Source organism: Monodelphis domestica, chromosome 3 (genome assembly GCF_027887165.1).
Source record: "Monodelphis domestica isolate mMonDom1 chromosome 3, mMonDom1.pri, whole genome shotgun sequence".
Lineage (NCBI taxonomy): Eukaryota > Metazoa > Chordata > Mammalia > Didelphimorphia > Didelphidae > Monodelphis > Monodelphis domestica.
In genome coordinates, this window is record NC_077229.1 from 6226941 (window position 1) to 6247644 (window position 20704).

Below are 20704 nucleotides of genomic sequence, written 5' to 3' on the forward strand. Positions count from 1 at the left end.
AATAAGATGGAAGGGAATACAGAGATGGTAATCATAGTTGCAATTGTAAATGAGATGAATTCACCCACAAAATGGAAGCAGATAGCAGAGTGAATTAAAAACCTGAATCCTATGATATGTTGTTTACAAAAAACACATTTAACATACATAAGTAGACATTCAAAGAGTAAAGGTAAGGGGATTGTTATTTCCATAACAATATGGGAATGTGTGACAGAGGTTGGCACATAAGAAAAGTGCCAGGCTGAAGAGTGTATGAAACTGATCACATTGAGTGGGGGGGGGGGGGGGGGGCGGGGCAAGAGTTTGGAATCTGGAGGAGGAAGACTCTGGCTGGTAGAGGAGTTGGTCTCTCAATCTTGAGAAGCTGAAGAGAGAAGGTTGGAAACTTTCCCACTATCATTTCTCATTATTTCCCTGCCCGTTATTCCTTTTGTATTACCTGATTGAGTTGACATTAAAATAGTTATCTGTTCCCCAAGCTGTGAATAAGTGTGAGTGAATGGATCAAGGGGAGACCCTTTGGTCTCAAGTAGTGAAGAGGAGACAAGCGGGACAAGAGCGAATCTGGAAGAGCAGCGTTTTCTAAGGAGGGAAGGCAGAAGAGGGAAAATCTTCCCCCCCCAAAAAAAAACCCTCAATCCCCACCCCTGAGAAATAATGAGAAAGGATAGTAGGAAAAAGGGGTCCCTGTCTCTATCTAAACCCTAACCCTCCTCTAGTTTGGGGAAACTCAGGCCTTGGCAGCCTGAGCCCCCTGAGAGAAAGTCAGGTTGACTCACCCTGGGTTTGACCCCTTGGCCACAGTTCAGACTCAGGGCAACAGGAGCTGAAATAAAGCCAGACAGAGATTTAAAATGTCTTTCTCAGGTTTCCTCTTCAATAGTCTTTTTAATTGGGTAATGTTGGGGGGAAAGATTTCTAATCACCAGCAGGAAAAGTGGGTAACACTCAGGAGAAAGTCTTTTTCTCTGTCACAAACGGAATAAATATAAAGAAGTCTAAAGCTGAACCTCAACAGCCCCTAATTCTGCCTAGTCTAGAAAGTTTATTCTTTTTCCTACTTCATTTTCCCCCCAAATCCCAGGCCATATGATAGGAATGGAAAGGAAGGGAATAAGCATTTTTAAATGCCTGCTTTATGACTTCTACTAGGTAAAGGAGCTCTTAATTATCATTAATTCTACAACATCCCTATGAACTTCATAGTCTTCTTGTCCTTAATTTATAGTTGAAGCAACTGAGGTAAACAAAGGTTAAGTAATTTGCCCAGGGACACCTACTTACTGGCTCTCTGAGGCTGGGTTAAAATTGCTTTTCTGACTCCAAGTTCTGATCTCATCCCTTCTCTACTAGCTGCTTTTAATTTCTAGATAATGCAGATTGTGGAATGTGCCCATCCGTCTATTACAAGAGATAAAGATGGAATTTTCTGATTGCAAATGGTTTCCATGAACTCTACCCTCCTGCAAACCTTCCAACAGTGAATACAATAAAAGCCATTGTGTAGTCCTTACTTGCATGTCACCTTTCCTTTAAGAAGACCATATTTTTCTCTCCTCATCCCTTCCTTCTTATGCCCAGGGCTTCCTGTTTCTATGGAACATTTTATCTCCTGTTTTCAGCAAGGGAAAGCACCATGGCTGCTAGAACAAAAAGGCCCAAGGAGCTCCTGCCCAGGTAAGTGAGAAGAAAGCAGGTGTATAAGAGATGTTATCCCAAAAGCCTTTTTATCAGTTGTAGTGAAGGGAATGCATGAATTGAGGCTGGCAGACCAGTGCTGAATCATGCAGTTCATTTCTATAGAAATGGAGGAGGGACTCAGTATAGGACATGAGACATAATTTATGGTAGATTGTGAAATAAGATAAATCTTTAGTATGCCTACCCTTAATGGCATACAATTTTTGCATCCATAGAGAAAAGAAGAAAACTTCTATTCCTCTTTGAAAATTACTGCATGAGAGTTAAAAAGAATGAAATCGTTTCTCTGTTTAGCATAAAAATTTTACAAAAAATTATTATGTGATAATGCATTCAAAATGATGAGAACAGAATATCTGGAAGGTTACCCAAGATTCACAAAATTATAAGAATAATGGAGAGTAACTTTTTAGGAAAGATAGAAAGGACAATGGAGAAAGATTGTGCACTGGACAATGCTCATGCACAGGGTTTGAGTTGTAGTCTAGCTGCAATGAAGTTGTTCAGGTCATTTCTCTATTCTTTATTCATGATATGAGTTGGGAAGTATGTTGAAAATCTTGGGCCTGCCTGTGTCACAGGTCCATTGTAAGGTTTCATTGTTATTGTATGTGAAAATCTTAATAAAGTCATCCATCATACAGATATGACCAAATGGTGTATCCAAAGACTGGTTCTATTAGTTTATGTTTGAAAATTCCTTTTTGCCTGGGGAAATAGAATAAAAATCAGTTTAATTGCTGTCATCAGAGGAAAGAACTTATATTGCTCTGTGTCTGTGAGTTTGTTCTCCTTCCTTCTGTGTTTATAGCATTGTTGTCTTCAGAGGCAAAGACTAATTTTGAAGTGAAGGAGATGTCTACAAAGCTGAGCCTTTTTGTGAAAGGATCTGGCCCCAAAAGATGCATGACTGAGGATTTCCATGACTTTATTTTGAAAGAAATCTGTGGCTCTATTATTATCAATAATCCAAAGAATGACAGTGACTTTGATGAAACTGCCAAGAAATTCAGCCAATATTCAGTCCTAAATCAGTATATGAAATTGACCTCAGGAAATGACTGTTGTCAGGATAGCAAAAATAGGAAAAGCTTTCCTGAAGAAGTACAACTTATTCAGCCACATGGGAATCTTCCTGAAATTCCCATGTATCAAGGTAACCTGGGGGGAATGGCCTTTGGCAGGAATTTAGACCTCATTAGACATCCAAAAAGTAAACCTGTTGAGATGGTTTCTGTGAGTGATAAAGGTGGGAGACCTTTCAGTCAGAACTCTGAGCTTGCTGCACATCAGAGAATCCATACTAGAGAGAAACTTTATGAATGTAAACAATGTGGAAAGGCTTTCACACAGAGGGTCCATCTTGTTACACATCAGAGAATCCACACTGGAGAGAAACCATATGAATGTAAACACTGTGGAAAGGCTTTCACACAGAGGGGTCATCTTGCTATACATCAGAGAATCCACACTGGAGAGAAACCGTATGAATGTAAACACTGTGGAAAGGCTTTTACAGAGACGAAATCTTGCTGCACATCAGAGAATCCACACTGGAGAGAAACCTTATGAATGTAAACAATGTGGAAAGGCTTTCACTGAGAGAGGATCTCTTGCTAAACATCAGAGAATCCACACTGGAGAGAAACCTTATGAATGTAAACAGTGTGGAAAGGCTTTCATACGGAGGGACTATCTTGCTGCACATCAAACTGTCCACACTGGAGAGAAACCATTTGAATGTAAACAATGTGGAAAGGCTTTTACATTGAAGGTCTCTCTTGCTAAACATCAAGGAATCCACACTGGAGAGAAACCTTATGAATGTAAACAATGTGGAAAAGCTTTTACAGAAAGGGGCAATCTTGCTACACATCAGAGAATCCACACTGGAGAGAAACCGTATGAATGTAAACAGTGTGGAAAGGCTTTTATAGGGAGAGGACATCTTGTTACACATCAGAGAATCCACACTGGAGAGAAACCTTATGAATGTAAACAATGTGGAAAGGCTTTTACACAGAGGGGCTCTCTTGCTGCACATCAGAGAATCCATACTGGAGAGAAACCTTATGAATGTAAATACTGTGGAAAGGCTTTTACAGAGAGGGGATCTCTTGGGAAACATCAGAGAAATCACACTGGAGAGAAACCTTATGAATGTAAATACTGTGGAAAAGTTTTCACACGAAGGGGCCATCTTGCTGCACATCAGAGACTCCACACTCGAGAGAAACCATATTGTATGGGATAAAATCATGCATTATTCTCTAGTGTACATTAATACCTTTTAGTAATCTTTGAATGTCAACTTCCTATAGAAAATTAATAAAAGTTAGGTACCCTTCAGATGGGAGATGATAATCTCTCCTTATGAAGAGTAGAGAAACTTCTCTTCCCAAGCAGCTTTTTATATATACATAAATATACACTTTCAATTCTTTTCTAGTGTGACCAAAATACCCCCCCTTCTCCCCCTTTTTTTTTATTGTTGTGGATTAATAAAATTAACAGATTAATAAAAGCCTAGTGAACCTGCAGTCCACCAGTCAGACTTATGGGACATAAGATCTGGGGTTCAAGACCAGATAGCCCCGTTCCCAGGATCCAAGGGCAGTGAATTTGTGGCCTGATGGGTAGGGTCTGCTAGGGCCTTGGTACATGGTATTGAGTATAAGGATACTGGGTCATCCTTTGGCTTTCATGCTTCCACCCTGCTCACCTTATTGGGGAGCATTAGCCTTGAGTTCTGGGCCCCAAGAACAACTGCATCTCTGGTGTGGTCTCAGGTTCATAGTAAGAGACAAGATATGGTGGGTCACCCAACTTTGTCCACAGGACCCAGAGCACAGCTGGAGGATGAGGGAATCTTGGCTACCTCCCGGCAAGTGCTCCAGAATTAAGTATTTGTGGCCTTATCATTGCCTTGGAGGGTCTAGAGAAGCTCAGTCTGGTAACTGTATGATGATGGTGATAAAGTGGTGACCCCAGCTCATTAACCAAAACACAACTGACTAGGGCATGTCCTTGGCTCTGTTAGAGGGGCAATAAGCTACCTTGATCTGATGATCAGACCATAGTGATCTCACTGAGGAAATTCTTGGCTCATATCAGGCAAGCCAGCCAGAGGCTGAAGGAGGCTGGGGAGGTGTAGGGGCCCAAGGCCAGTTATGTTTGCCATTGTTCTGGGCAAGGCTGAGCCATGGCTGGGGGTATTACAGTGTTATCCTGGCAGAATGTGGCTCTGATTCCATGTTTGATCCTGAAGTCCTGAAGAGTCAATGGCAGAGGACTATCCTAAATTTTAATAGCAAGGATAAAGTTTTTCCATGACTCAGGGTAGTCCCCATGGCCTGGGCTTGTGGCTACAGGGGCAGGGGCAGGACTAGGACTCATTGACTTTTAATCTGAGCCCAGTTCCCCTACATTGGGGTGCATGGGGCCTTGGTGCTCACAGTAGGCGTTACAGGATCTGATGAGTCTCTGAATACCATCCTGCTTATTGAGCTTTTGGTACCCAAGGTAAGGTGACCTCAGACTCTTTCCTCTATTTTGGACTGGTTCTGGGCATCCCAAGGCCCAACTCTGGGAAGGAACCATCAGGATTTGGAGTTTGTGACATATTCTGGGGCAGGTGTACACATGGCCTGCTAGCAGCAAGGGATGGTGCAACAGATGTGGCCTTGACCTGTTCATCAGAGAAGGGAGGCCTGGGCTCTGCCTGAAGACCCAACGTGGCCCCACAACCACTCCATGGGGGCTTGGGGAGGCTTGCTCAGGGCAGGCACAGTCTTGTCCTCAGGATCCAAGGAGAGTGAAGTTGTGGCCGAATGGCTGAGGTCTGCCAGAGCCTTGGGCTCATCGCTTTGGGTGAAATACCTCTTTGGCCCTGCGATCTGGGACCAAAACGGTTTCTCCTTTTTGGTCGTTGTCTTGGTCCTGAGGTCAGGGACTGAGTGAAGCTGCAGTTTGTAGCTGTGGGAGGGCTGGAGCCCAGCTTTGGCCTGACCTCCCCAATGGGGTGGGGACAGCCAGGGCCTGCCAGGGGGATAGCACCCCCATGAAGTCTCACCCTCAGGGCCTTCCTCAACACCAAGTCGTCGTCTGGTGGCAGTATGATGACGGTGACACAGTGTGGGGGGCTGGGGGAATGAGGGTCAGGGGGGCCACACACCCTGTTCTCGGGTTTGGCGGCCCAGGGCCCCCACCTTCTCATGGTCAGGTCCCAGGGACCTTGGGGGTGGATGATGGGGCCTCAGGTCAGGGCTGAGCCATCAGAGAGTTCGGGGAAGGCCCAGCCCCAGTCAGGGCATCATCCTTCATCCTTACCCAGCTGTCAGGCCAAGGAGGCCACAGATATAGGAATCTGAGAGTCAGGGTGGGAGATCCTGACTCCAAGATGACCTCCCGGCTGCTCCAGAGGTGCCACGTGGGCCCAGTTACTTATGTGTTGTCTCCTCCTCTAGAATGTGAGTTCCCTGAGGGCTGCACGTGTCCCCAGTGCCTAGCACAGTGCCTGGCACACAGGGAGCGCTTAATAAATGTTTGTTGACTGAGTGCTCTTCCAGACCCATGGTGGGATAGACACAGCCTGGCCAAATGCGGGCTCTTTGTCGGGCTGCCTGTGCTTCTATGTGTTTGGACAGTGGACGTGCCTCCAGCAGGTCTAGAGGAATTGAGGGACGACAAGTCTTGGAGGTTCCTGAGTGTTCTTGGGCTCATGTCCCAGACCCAGTGAGGCCCAGCCCAGCATGGAAGCAGGGTGGAATGGCACTGCAGGCATGGGAGCTAAGCACAAGCTCCCCGAGCTTTCTGGCCCCCAGGGTCAGTGCCGGATTGGTCGTGGACAGGGTGAGGTGCCGGTGATGCCCTGGTTCCATTTTCCTCCCCTGAACCCCCTTTGGAGGAGATCAAGTCATTCATCAAGCCCTCAGCCTGAGGAAGCCTTGGTCCTTCCTCTGGCTCCCCAAGAAGACTCGGGGTTGGCCAGCTTGAACCCCCACCCCTACCCCAGATGGAGCCAGAGCAGGAAGGGCAGGTTCCATGCAGCCTTCCATCACCCAGTGGTGGCAAGAGGGGAAGGTCTACCAGAGCCAAGAGGCACTAGCTCAGGCGAGGCACTCCTTGACTCGAGCCCAAAGCAGCTTCTGCTTTTTGGTCACTGTCTGGTGGAGTGCTGGCTCCTTGGTCTGGGCCCAAACCACAAGGGGGCTGGCAGGGTGGCAGAGCAGCTCAGGCTAAGAGGCAAGAGCGGAGGGTGGTCAGGGCTCCTTGTTGGCCTTCTTGCAGAGAACTGAGCCATCAGAAGGCGGAGAAGACGCCCTTGTCCTAGAGGCCCCAAGTGCCTGGGAAGGCTCCATCAGGATGGGCACAGTTGTGGCCTCCCCTGCTGCCCGGGGCATGGCCAACATGTGGATTTGTGGTTGAGACGTCGTACCTCCTCAGCCCTGGGCTTGGTTCCTTTGCATGGTTCCTTGTTCTGAGAGTAACTGAACAAGAATGAGGTGCCATGCAAAGGATTATGTGGCTGCACAATGGAAGATATCAGCATGGGGGAGGGGATTCCGCAATGTGTATACTGCTGCTCAGTATAGTGGTGGCAGTGATGGGCCTGTGCAAGGTGTGACAGGCCCATCCCAGCCAGTGCTGCAGCCTCTGCTATCCCAGACAGTGGTATACAGTGTCACAGGCCCAGCACCACCTCCAGTACTGTATACAGGCATCGGATAGCCGTGATCTGACCTGTGACATCAGTGGTGGGCCTCTACTGTGAGAAGCCCACTACAGCTACTGGGTGTTTTATAAGACACCCCCTGTTTTGGGGAGGTCAAATTAATCTAAGACAGTGTCTTATTTTCGGGGAAACATGGTACTACAATGGCCCCCATACTCCCCCAGATGCACAACATAATAGGGGCCATTATCTGGGGGAGTATGGTTGCCATTGTACAACATGGGGGGAATGAGGCATGTGTTTTTTGTATTACAGTGTATAATTACAGATCCATAAATATGGGCCACAAGAGGACATACACTTCATTTTTCCTGCTGTGGAATGTGATCGCATGGGTAAGACCCATGCGACCAGATTCCTGTGTGAGTTCACAGATCTCAGTGTGGTTTGCACAGGGTAGCGTGAATTGGAAAAGTGGTGAAGGAACTGGCTCTGTAATCATGCTGGTTCCTGCATCAAACCAGTGTGAGCCTGAGGTAAAAGTGGAGTTCCACCAATATGGCCACAGGTGAGGCTGAAATGTGGACTGGGAAGGCTGCATTGATGGACACATATTAGACTGCATTGATGGGCAGTGCAGTCTGTATGCCTTTGTATTGGTAAAATTATTGTTGGTGTATTGTTTTTGTAGGGCTGTGTGTGTGTGTGTGTGTGTGTGTGTGTGTGTGTAGGTAGGTATTTTACTAATAGCAATTTGGAATCCCTAAGAAACAATGATGTCACGAAAGAAAAAAATTGACTCGGGAGTGTAGGATAGTCAAAGAACAGTGGACTTATGATTACTTTTTCATGCAGTACAAGGAAAGAGCTGTGTGTTTGATATGCTAGAATATAGTGTCTGTGTTCAAAGAATACAATTTGCATCAATACTGCCAAACTCAACATAAAGATAAATATCGAGATGTGAGAAAAGATAAAATATTCAAACTGGAAAATACATTGACAGCTCAGCAAAATATTTTTGTGAAGCAGAAGCAGCTAAATATTTCATCACTGCGAGCAAGTTTTTAAATTGCCAAGCTAATAGTATGCACTGGCAGACCATTCATGGAGGGAGAATTTGTTAAAGAGTGCCATCTTTCTGTTGCCAAAGAGATGTGGCCAGAAAAGGCAGAGTCATTTAGTACGGTCAGTCTTTCAGAATCTACAATTACACAAAGGATTGAAGAAATGGGAGACAATTTGCTTCAGCATTTGCAAAACTTCGCAAGAAAACTTTCCTATTTTTCCATGGCACTCGATGAGAGCAATGATGTTCGTGATTCTGCACAATTTCTAATTTTTATTTGTGGGACGAATGACAATTTCAAAGTCACAAAAGAGCTTGCTGCACTGCAAAGCATCAAAGGAACAACTACAGGAGACAATATCTATGTAAAGGCTTCCCAAACTATGATGGATTTGGAGCTGGACTGGGCTAAACTAGCCAGTGTAACAACTGATGGTGCTCCTAGCATGGTGGGGTCTAAGAAAGGAGTAAATGCTTGCATTAACCAAGAGATGGACAAATGTAACCATTCTCATCCAATAGCCATACACTGCCTCATCCACTAACCAGTGCTGCTATGTAGTAAATCACTTAAGTGGGACTCTGTTATGAAAATTGTGGTATCTTGTGTTAACTACATTTATAGCTAATGCGCTAAACCACAGACAATTTCAGAAATTTCTGTCTTAGCTAACTGTTGCCTCTGAAGATGTTCTGTACCACACAGAAGTCCATTGACTGAATTGAGGGAGAGTTATAAGACATTTCTATGACTTGCTTCTACAGATTACAGCTTTTATGCTTTCAAAAAACAAAGAAGTACCAGAGCTCAATGATGCAGAATGGAAATGGCACCTCACCTTTCTGACAGATGTGACAGAGCTACTCAACAGTTTCAATGTGCAACTTCAAGGAAAAGGAAAACTCATCTGTGATATGCAATCATATGTGAAAGCATTTGAAGTAAAATTAGACCTTCTTATCAAACAAGTGAAGGAGGAAATTTCTATCTCCCCTGAACTCAAAATGTTAATGGAAAAACCCTTGATTGCATTCCCAAAAGAAATATGTGTGGATTCATTGGAAAAGTTGCAAAAGGAGTTCCAATTCAGATTTAAAGAGCTTCATCTTCATGAACAAAACATACAGCTTTTCCCATAATCCATTTTTTTGACATTGAAAATGTGGATACAATTTACCAAATGGAACTGGCTGAACTGCAGAATTGTGACTCTCTGAAAGATGCATTCAAGTCAAGCAGCTTGCCTAATTTGTATGCATATCTTCCCTCTGAGACATATCCTAATCTCAGGAACCATACACTCAAAATGGTAACCATCTTTGGCAGCACTTATGTCTGTGAACAGACTTTTTCCAGAATGAGACATCTGAAATCTCCAATCAGATCTAGACTAACTTATGCACACTTGCATCACTTGTTATAGCTAGCAGTGACAAATATGGAACCAGACATTGACCATTTCATTAGCCAAAAGCAGGCCCATAGTTCCCATTGGAATACTGGTCAGTTTGTTGATTTAAATTTACTTGTTCTTTATTTTAAATATTGTAGTTGTTCGTTTTTGTTGTTGTTGTTGTTGTTGTTTTTGCTTTAAAATAAGTTATGGGCAGTGTGCATAGGGATTTGTTCATAGTTTTGTTTTGTTTTTTTTATAGTTCAGCCCTCCAACAGTCTGAGAGACAGTGAATTGACCCCCTGTATAAAAAGTTTGGGTACCCCTGCTCTAGGGCTTTGACTATGACAGGGTCTAGATGACACTCCATTCCAGGCCACTTATTAGTGCTCATTGGAAGTGAGGTTTAGTGGCTGGAGTAAGCAGCCATCTTATCCTGGGACCGAAAGGCAGGTGCTGTGATCCCTATTTTATGGCCAAAGAAACTGCAACAGACTGAATAATAACCTCCAATGAGAAAAAAACCCACTCTCTCCTGATGCAATCCATCCCATTGGGGACTGTTAGTATAATGGTAATAACCAACAATTTCATGGCATTTACTATGTTCCAGGCCCTTTATCATTATTTCATTTGATCTTCACAACAATCCTGGGAGGTAAGTGCTATTACAAGGCATATAGGGATTGAATGACTTACCCAGAGTCATACTCCTCATTGAATTCACACAACAGCCTCTTCTGGTCAATTCATCGCTTGTGTGGAACTTGAGGGTTCTTTGTTTTTCCTCTAAGACAAGGGATCGGGAGTGAGGGGGAAAGAGACCGGGAGGACTGTGGGCGATTGAGAAATGAGACTTGGAAGAAAGCTAAGGAAGACCTGGGCGGGCTTTGCAAGTGCATCTAAATGATGCGCCTCCCCGAGGTAAGGCCTGATTCTTGTCTGTTACCAAGCAAGTGATCACGAGGTGACGTTATAGAAGGAGGTAAAATAACAAACTGATGTTGGGGTGACAAAGGCTGGACATTTAACAAGAAATACTGAGAAAGGGGCGGAATCAAACCTAGAGGATGTCATTTAATCCTGACTAGAATCCTGGAAGGAACCCGCCATCATGGCGGCTCTCATCCCCATTCTACAGATTTGGAAACCATGGCAGACAGGAGCCAAGGGACTCTTCCAGTTACAAAGGCTGTAAGTGCCCAAGACAGGATTAGAACTCTCTGGTCTAATGCACGAATGATGCACACTGATTCAGGAACTTTTCCAGCCTATTGGTTGAATTTGGCCAGAAGGCTGTCATCCCTCAGCACACATTTCTGGGTCCGAGATGGAGCCTTGTTCTTTTCGCTCCAGTCAGAGATGGAGATGGCCTTCTCCTTGGGAGCCCCTGAGCCCGCTCTCTCCAGCTAGCTAGGGCTGCTTTTCCTGGCAATTGCCGGTATTGAGTGTCTGACTTGCAGTTGCCTCCCACCCTCGGCCCTCCTGACCAGGACAAACCCCTCTGAAGGCCCTACTCTCCCCTCCGGCTCCTTTAACAGTCATTGTCCCGATGGCGCCCAGCCCAGAAGCCATAATCTGTTCCTGAGGCATCCTCCACCAAGGAAGGACAAAGGTATCCCAATCAATCGAAGGAGGTTCATCAGCGGCCTGCACAGGGAGGCATCTTCCCGACCATGGGAACAGAAGATTGAGTTTGTGTTGCTTTCTCAGGACAGAAACCAAGGGGGACGGGCCAAGTGACTTCGAGACTCCTGGGGGAGGTGCTTGGACCTCAAGGACGGTGACTCTGGGGGAGGGTTGCAGGTGGGCCATGGGGGTCTATCAGGGAGAGATTCAAGTCTCAGAAGGGGGGACCACGTGCACCATCTTTATCTGCTTCTCGTGGCCATCAGGGTGGGTTCTCCTTTCTTTGTCCCCTGGAACCGCACTCCGTTGCCCCCTCTTTATTTGTGGGTCCCACTTCATAATTAGTAGCATCAGGACATGAAAAACAAGTCTTTAATTGGGACTCAGAAGACTAATGATCACCTGTGGGGAAAACTTATCAGCCAGCAGAAACAGCAATAATGTAACCCTGAGCCTGGGGCTACTATTATCCCCAATTTACGGATGAGAAGACTGAGGCAAAGAGAGGTGAAGGGACTCCTCCACAGCCTCACAGAAGGAAAAGAAAAAGAGGAAGCTTCCATCCTAACAGGGGAGGTGTTGTACATATCAATCAGCACAGACCAGGAAAAAGAATGACCAGAGGCAACAAAGCCTTCTTGGAGGAGGCAGCTGGGAGCCTGGAAGCACCTTCCCACAGGAGGGGGCTTCTGAGTGGCCTCTTCCAGGAATCCCCCAGGATTGCAGGAGGTACAGGGGAGGAGAGGCTTAATGGTGACCAGGGGAAAAACAACCAGGACCAACATGAAAACAGGAGATAGGGGTCATGGAGAGCTTCCACCAAGGCCTTGGGCTGCCCGAAAGAATATAGGGTGGAGGAGGTGATGGAGGCCTGGCCATGGGGAGGCAGCCAGGCTGTGGAGGGCTCTGAAGGCCCAAAGGAGTCTCTGTTGGGCTGTCAAGAGAACAGCACCCAGGCCTGGGGGGGACATGGGGTCAGGCGCCATTTTAAGACAATGACTGGAGCCAGACTGGGCAGGAGCAGCCATGGGGGATCCCCCTCCTCTGCATCTACTCAGGAGCCCTTCTTGTTTGTCTCTTCCACTTGGGCCTGATTCTGGCTTTGAAGGCCTTGATGCCTCCTCATGGTGGGCCGACCCAGGGGCACCCTTGGTAGAGCCCAGAACCCGGGCCTCGATGGAGGTCTCAGGATGGTCCCTGCCCAGTGAGGTGAGATCTGCTGCTCCTGCTTCCTGGACATCCTCCTTCCTCTGGGCCTGGCCATTCTGGCTTCCCTAGCCTGGCCTGAAGCCTCCCAGATGGGTCTGGGCATGTGCAGGGCCCAAAAGAGACCCGACTTCATGAAATTTTTATCAGTGTCATGAGATAATATAGGTATGTGAAGAGAGAATTAGACTCTTAGTTTATTTCTAATGTAATCAATCAGCAACCTTTAATTTAATCAGATCAAGAATTTGAAATGCTCCTACTTAGTTTTGACCCCTGGTGAACCAGGGCTTTGCTCACCCAGCATGTGAAGACTGCTTCGGAGGAACAGGCGGAAGAAACCATTAGGAAGGTTCAACGGCTGAGATGGCGACGCAGCAAAGCACTGTGGAGTGCTCAGGATGTGTTAGAGCACAAAAGACAACACAGCCATCCAAAGCAGCTGAGGAATTCTCCAGACGTAACAATTTTTCGTGCCACTGGACCCAGGCTTCCAACGTCGAGAGAGTGGGACTGTCTCTGTGCATCGACTTTTCCACTTAAATCTCTTTCACGCACAAGTATCTTTGTGCACACTCATCTAGCCTAACCCCGTCCACCCTCTTCAAGACCTGTGGTGATGGGGGAGTGGCGATGCAACAGGTGGAGGTGACCACTGGCAGTTGTAGTCACGATCCTGCACGTAGGTGGCCCATGGACCAGTGGTCGCTTGGCCCTGTAGGGCAGCAGGGAAGTTTGGCAGCATCCTGAGTAACTGAGCAGCCCTCTCTAGGACAGCACTGCTCACCCTAATCAAGGGAGGGGACTAGAAAAGGTGTCCCAAACATTGCCTGCCCTACAAACTCCCGGTCAGCTCACCACGGCTGGCGGGTCATCCCTTTAAGAGGTCAAAATCAAAAGAAACAAAATACAAAGAAACTCCTACTAGGAACATGGAACATCAGAACATTACTTAATAGAGAGAATACCCCAAGACCTGAGAGAAGAACAGCTCTAATTGGTAAAGAACTGGTGCAATATAACATCGACATCACAGCATTAAGTGAAACATGCTTACCAGAAGAGGGATCACTCAGTGAACCCACCACTGGATACACCTTCTGGAAACGTAGAGCCACAAATGAAGACAGAATCCACGGTGTTGGCCTGGCTATCAAGACCAGTTTGCTCAAACAGCTGCCAGACTTGTCTGTGGGCATCAGCAAGAGCCTCATGAAGATCCATTTACCTCTCAGCAAAGACCAGTATGCCACAATCATCAGCGCATATGCCCCTACACTGACCAGCACAGAGGAGACCATCGAGCAGTTCTACTCTGACCTGAGTGCCGTCCTGCACTCAGTGCCCACCAATGACAAGCTGATACTACTGGGAGACTTCAATGCCCGCGTTGGCCAGGACCATAAAAGATGGAAAGGAGTGCTCGGCAAACATGGCATGGGCAAAATGAACAACAATGGCCTACTGCTACTCAGCAAATGCTCAGAGTTCGAACTCACCATCACAAACACTGTGTTCAGAATGGCGAACAAATATAAAACAACGTGGATGCACCCACGATAAAAGCAGTGGCATCTCATTGACTACATCATTGTACGCTGGCGAGACCTCCAGGATGTACAGATTACTAGAGCCATGAGAGGAGCTGAATGCTGGACAGACCACCAATTGGTTAGAGTGACTCTTCAAATGCGCATTGCGCCTCGCCATCCAAAATGCACCCAGACATTTTACATTTTACAATGTGAGTCGTCTTAGCGATCCATCTTATTTGCAAACATTCCAGTCCTGCCTGGTCAACAAGCTGTCTGCCAAGGGACCACTCACTGGAAGCTCAACCGAGAAATGGAACCAGTTCAGAGACACAGTGAAGGAAACATCAAAGGCAGTCTTAGGCCCCAAACAACAACGCAACCACCAGGACTGGTTCAATGAGAAAAACACTGCTATTGAAGACCTATTGAACAAAAAGAACAAAGCCTTTATGGAATGGCAAAATAACCCAAACTCTGCTCCTAAAAAGGACAGATTCAAGTCTCTCCAAGCCATGGCACAGTGTGAGATCAGGAAAATGCAAGACCAATGGTGGAAAAAAAAGGCAGAAGAAATCCAGCGTTTTGTTGATACGAAAAACTACAAACAATTTTTCAGTGCCCTCAAGACTGTCTATGGGCCATTAAAACCCACCACCACTCCCTTGCTATCCTCTGACGATGACATTCTCATAAAAGATAAAAAAGGCATCAGCAACAGGTGGAAAGAACACTTCAGTCAGCTTCTCAACTGACCCTCTCCAGTCAACCAAAGTGCCCTTGACCAGATCCCCAAAATTCGCAACACTAAACAACTTGACGTCCCTCCTTCAATAGAGGAAGTCCAAAAAGCCATTAAACAAATGAGTGCAGGCAAGGCACCCGATAAAGACAGGATTCCCAACTGAGGTGTACAAGGCCTTAAATGGAAAGGCGCTCCAGGCATTCCACATAGTGCTGACCAGCATATGGGAAGCGGAAGACATTCCCCCAGAACTCAGAGATGCCTCCATCGTAGCTCTATACAAGAACAAAGGCTCACGAGCAGCCTGTGACAACTACAGAGGCATCTCACTACTCTCCACTGCCGGAAAGATCCTCGCCCGTGTTATACTCAACAGACTCCTGTCATCTGTTTCAGAGCAGAACCTGCCTGAATCACAATGTGGCTTCCGACCAAGTCGCAGCACCATTGACATGGTCTTCATGGTGAGGCAAATGCAGGAAAAATGCCTTGAGCAGAACCTAAGTCTCTACATTGTCTTCATAGACCTGACAAAGGCGTTCGACACAGTGAACAGGGACGCATTGTGGGTGATCCTCAGCAAGCTCAGTTGCCCAGAAAAATTCGTCAAACTGATCCAGCTCTTTCATGTCGACATGACAGGGGAAGTCCTATCTGGTGGAGAGACTTCCGATCGCTTCAACATCTCCAATGGTGTGAAACAAGGCTGTGTCCTCGCTCCGGTACTATTCAACCTATACTTCACCCAAGTATTATGACATGCTGTGATGGATCTAGACCTGGGCGTCTACATCAAATACTGACTGGATGGCTCACTATTTAGTTATTATTAGTCAGGCTTGCCACCTGACTGCAAAAACAAAGACAACAGAGAGACTCATCCTGGAAGCTCTCTTCGTAGATGACTGTGCTCTCATGGCCCACCAAGAAAATCATCTTCAAACCATTGTGGACAGGTTCTCCACCTCAACAAAACTGTTGGGCCTGACTATCAGCCTCAGCAAAACAGAGGTGCTGTTCCAACCTGCACCAGGGAGGCCAACTCACCAGCCGTGCATTACAATCGACGGCACACGGCTTTCTAACGACAACACTTTCAAGTACCTGGGCAGCACCATCGCCAACGACGGGTCCCTAGACCACGAGATGAATGCCAGGAATCAAAAGGCCAGCCAGGCACTCGGGCGACTGCACTGCAAAGTCCTCCAACACAGCGGTGTAAGCACTGCGACGAAGCTCAAAGTGTACAACGCAGGGTCCTCAGCTCACTCCTGTACGGTGTGAGACATGGACACTGTACCGGAAGCACATGAAACAGTTGGAGCAATTCCACCAACGCTCCCTCCGGTCAATCATGAGGATCCGATGGCAGGACCGAATCACCCACCAGGAAGTCCTCGACAGAGCCAACTCCACCAGCATCGAAGTCCTGGTCCTCAAAACCCAGCTACGGTGGTCTGGACACGTCATCCGCATGGACCCACAGCGAATACCAAGACAGGTATTCTATGGTGAACTGTCAGCTGGACTCGGGAAACAAGGCCGACCAAAGAAAAGATTCAAGGATCAGCTAAAGTCCAACTTGAAGTGGGCTGGCATGACACCAAAGCAACTAGAACTCGCTGCCTCTGACAGAAGCAGCTGGCGAGCCCACATTAACCAGGCCGCCGCCATCTTTGAAGATGAGCGACGTCGACGTCTTGCTGCTGCGCGTGAATGCTGACACCAGGCCACAACCGCACCTCCGTACAACTGGCGTCCCAGGCCCCATGTGCCACAAACTGTGCGCCTCAGCCTTTGGACTGCAAAGCCACATGAGGGTACACCGGAGATGAAACTGCACAAAGACAATCGTCATTCTCGGTCACCAAGAGACTACCACTACTACTACTTAGTATTTGGTAATTTGCGATCAAACACTTCACTTAAAGCTATTAAGCCAAGATTAAGAGGCTCCCCGGGGGACTCCCCCGGCAGCCCCTCCTCTCCTCTGTGAACAGCCACAGCCTAGAGCCGGAAGGTGGCACTTGGAGGAAGTTGGAGTGGGGGGGGGGGGTCTGGGGGAGGGGCAGGGTAAAAGAGAGGAAATTCTCTCACCAAGGGGCGGGGCCAGGACTTGTGCGGCAAAATGGGGCTCCGCCTGGGGGTGTGGCCTCGACTGGGGGCGGGCTCTGAGGATTTAAAACTAGGCTTTTCCCAGTTCTTTACCTTTGCTTTCCAATCACCGAGTCCCCTGGCGCTGGGCTCCAGCGCAGCTTCTCCTGTCCCCAAGGAGGGGAGGCCTCTGTCCCTGTGGGCTGGCCCTAGAAAGGGGACCGCCCCGCCCCCACTTGAACCTAAACCCTCTTCCCACTCCTGGCCTTCACTTCCTTTCCCTCGCCCCATCCCCACCCCCATCTGTCTTCCGCTCCCCAAATCCCTATTCTCACGTGACTGTTCCCACAAGCTCCCCCCCTTCCTCCAGGCCTCTCCCCTGCCCCCCATTTCTGGTCCCCCCGAGTCTGGGAACATTTCCAAGCAGGGATTCTGGGAGGTGGCAGGAAAGAGGGGCCGAGCCCCCTCATGGGTCCCATTTCCCTTCCAGCTCTGCCTTCTGGGACGCCCAGGTCGAGGAGTGTGGAGCATGGAGGAGTGTGGAGAGGGCGCTGTGCTGGAGCCCTGCAGGCCCCCCCCAGGTAAACAGCAGCAGCCTCTCCTCTGACATGGAGGCTCAGGCCCAGGTGTAGACACTCCTCTCACTCCTGACATGGAGGCTCAGGCCCAGGTGTAGACACTCCTCTCTCCTGACATGGAGACTCAGGCCCAGGTGTAGACACTCCTCTCTCCTGACATGAAGACTCAGGCCCAGGTGTAGATGCTCCTCTCTCCTGACATGGAGACTCAGGCCCAGGTGTAGATGCTCCTCTCTCCTGACATGGAGACTCAGGCCCAGGTGTAGACACTCCTCTCTCCTGACATGGAGACTCAGGCCCAGGTGTAGACACTCCTCTCTCCTGACATGGAGACTCAGGCCCAGGTGTAGACACTCCTCTCACTCCTGACATGGAGGCTCAGGCCCAGGTGTAGACACTCCTCTCTCCTGACATGGAGACTCAGGCCCAGGTGTAGACACTCCTCTCTCCTGACATGGAGACTCAGGCCCAGGTGTAGACACTCCTCTCACTCCTGACATGGAGGCTCAGGCCCAGGTGTAGACACTCCTCTCTCCTGACATGGAGACTCAGGCCCAGGTGTAGACACTCCTCTCTCCTGACATGGAGACTCAGGCCCAGGTGTAGACGCTCCTCTCTCTCCTGACATGGAGACTCAGGCCCAGGTGTAGATGCTCCTCTCTCTCCAGGGCTCCAAAGTCACTTTTGTTTCCCTTTTTCAACTCAAACCCTTCCCTGAAGCCCCGTCCTGGGGCTCCTGCTGGGCCTCTTCTTCAGGACAACCTGCAGCTCCTTCCTGGTTGGCTGCTTCTCCCATCTGAATGGCAGGTTCCGGGTCTCTTTTGGGCCCAGCACATGCCCAGGCCCAGTTGGAAGGTTTCAGACCAGGCCCAGAGGAAGGAGGACGTCCAGGAAGTAGGAGCAGCAGATCTCACCTCACTCTGAGCAGAGACCATCCTGAGGCCTCCATTGAGGCCCGGGTTCTGGGTTCCACCAAGGGCCCAGCTGGGATAACCCACCGTGAGGAGGCATCAAGGCCTTTAAAGCCAGAATCAGACCTGAGTGGAGGAGACAAACAAGAAGGGCTCCTCAGCAGATGCAAAGGACACATTTCTGGGGAGGACAGGAATCCCCCATGGCTGCTCCAGCCCAGTCTGGCTCTAGTCATCGTCCTACAATGGTGCCTGACCCCGTGCCCCCCCCCCCCTCCAGCCTGGGTTCTGTTCTCTTGACAGCCCAACAGAGACTCCTTTGGGCCTTCAGAGGCCTTCATAGCCTGGCCGCCTCCCCATGGCCAGGCCTCCATCACCTCCTCCCCTTGTATTCTTCCAGGTAGCTACAGGTCTTGGTAGAGGCCCTCCATGACCCCCATCTCCTGTCTCCATGTTGGTCCTGGCTGTTTTTCCCCAGCCACCATCTAACCCCTCCTCCCCTGTACCTCCTACAATCCTGGGAGCTTCCTGGAAGAGGCTGCTCAGGGGTGTGAATCTTAAAATTTCTCAGACTTGTGAATGTCAAAACTTATCAGACTGTACCTTAGAACATTTGGTTAAGACTATTCCCCATTTAAACAATGGAGGTACTTGATCAGGAATGTGAGAACTTTACATTACTTCACCCATACTTAAGCATACTGTAGGGGAAGATAAAGTTGCAAACTACTTAGTGAACAATGAAGGTACTTAACTCTTGTGAGGCAAAAGCCTTTAAGCTAAGTCTATTTTTATATCTAATAGAAAAAGGTGCTAAGTACCTATGAAGGTCAAATTAATCACTAAAAGGTCAGGCAACTTGCAAGGGACAAAGAGCTGTGAACTTACTCAGAAGTTTTAGTCTACCCAGAGAAGTTGAGAACTAAAGAAGATGTGAATTAAGAATGGTCAGTCCTGTGAAAACGGCTGCTGTGATTGGTAGATGTGAGAACTTAGGGGAGGTGACGTAGGAGAAATTTTTCTTTAAAAGGAAGAGGTTTAGGCCTCTGAGAGAGGTTCAGCTTGCCAAAGCTAAATTGGAGAGCTTGGTGGCAGAACTTAGTGGAGCTGAGGAGCTGAACTGGAGGGTCTCTCTGAACACTAGAATCTTGCTTGGGACAAATCTTGTGTTGAGTGGATTAAGGACTGACTGATCTCTCTCTTGGGGCTTAGGCCTAGGCTGGACTAGCCCTTTTCTCATTATTTCCTCTTACTCTCCTCTCTCCCTTTCCTTAATTACTTAATTTGTATTAATTAAAATCTTCATAAAACCCAGCTGACTTGGGTATATTTAATATTTGGGAATTTTCCCATGGCGACCACTATATTTTTTATTTGAAACCATATTTCCGCAGTCTCAGTTTAAGGCAAACAATCTTTTAACTGTTACAGGGGCCCCCTCCTGTGGCAAGTGTAAAGATAATTTTAGGATTGTGGCCTAAAATGTAAATTAATTGGTCGCCAGGGAAAAATCCCAAATAATATACTCAAGTCAGTCTGGAAATTTATGTTAATTTTAATTAATATAGAGGGGCTAGACAATGGGGAGTAAGGGGACTATCCAGGGTCACACAGCTAGGAAATGTCAGTGGCCAGATTGGAATCCAGGACTTCCTGTCTCAGGGCATGGCTCTAACTCCTGAGCCACTGAGCCTCCCCTTTTCTAGGCTTTTCTCATGATCCTCATCCCCATACACTCTACTATCCAGCTTGATGTATCTCCCTCAGGGTGTGCCATCTATCCATGCCTTTGTACCTCCTGACTTCCCCCCAGGCCAGGAGTCCTGTGATTTTTAAATTTCCTCCATCTTGCTTGGTCTAGCACCCAAGAATGTGCACACCCACACTACATAGGCATGTGCTAGCTAATGACAAATCAGAAACAACTAATTGCCCCCCTAAGCCAAGCTTGAGCCACCATTGGTATATGTGAGACACAGGAAGTGAGGTAGAGAACAGCCTCTGGAGTTCGCTCACTTCCTGTGGAAAGGGCTAGACGCCAGTTCGATCCTGGAGCTGGAGAAGATTGAGTTAACCTCTTTCCTTCTCTCTCTCTCCCTCTCTCCCCCTAATAATCTCCTCTCCTGTTGTAACTAAATTCCATAAAACTCCATTCTGACTTGAGTGTT

At 47.7% G+C, this 20704-nt stretch overlaps 1 protein-coding gene across 6 annotated transcripts in view; it reads left to right on the forward strand.

Annotated features, from left to right (window-relative positions):
- LOC107652075 (zinc finger protein 471-like) overlaps positions 1 to 20704 on the forward strand; it is a 37889-nt gene that overhangs the window by 7806 nt on the left and 9379 nt on the right. For 3 of the 6 annotated variants that reach the window (XM_056820411.1, XM_056820410.1, XM_056820408.1), the window contains exon 3: positions 1585 to 1680. In XM_056820411.1, coding sequence (XP_056676389.1) covers positions 1585 to 1680 — 96 coding nt within the window. Of the gene's footprint in view, positions 1 to 1584; positions 1681 to 2515; positions 4229 to 17137; positions 17629 to 20704 lie in introns of those variants that run through there. The other 3 variants (XM_056820406.1, XM_056820407.1, XM_056820409.1) reach the window with 2 other exon arrangements.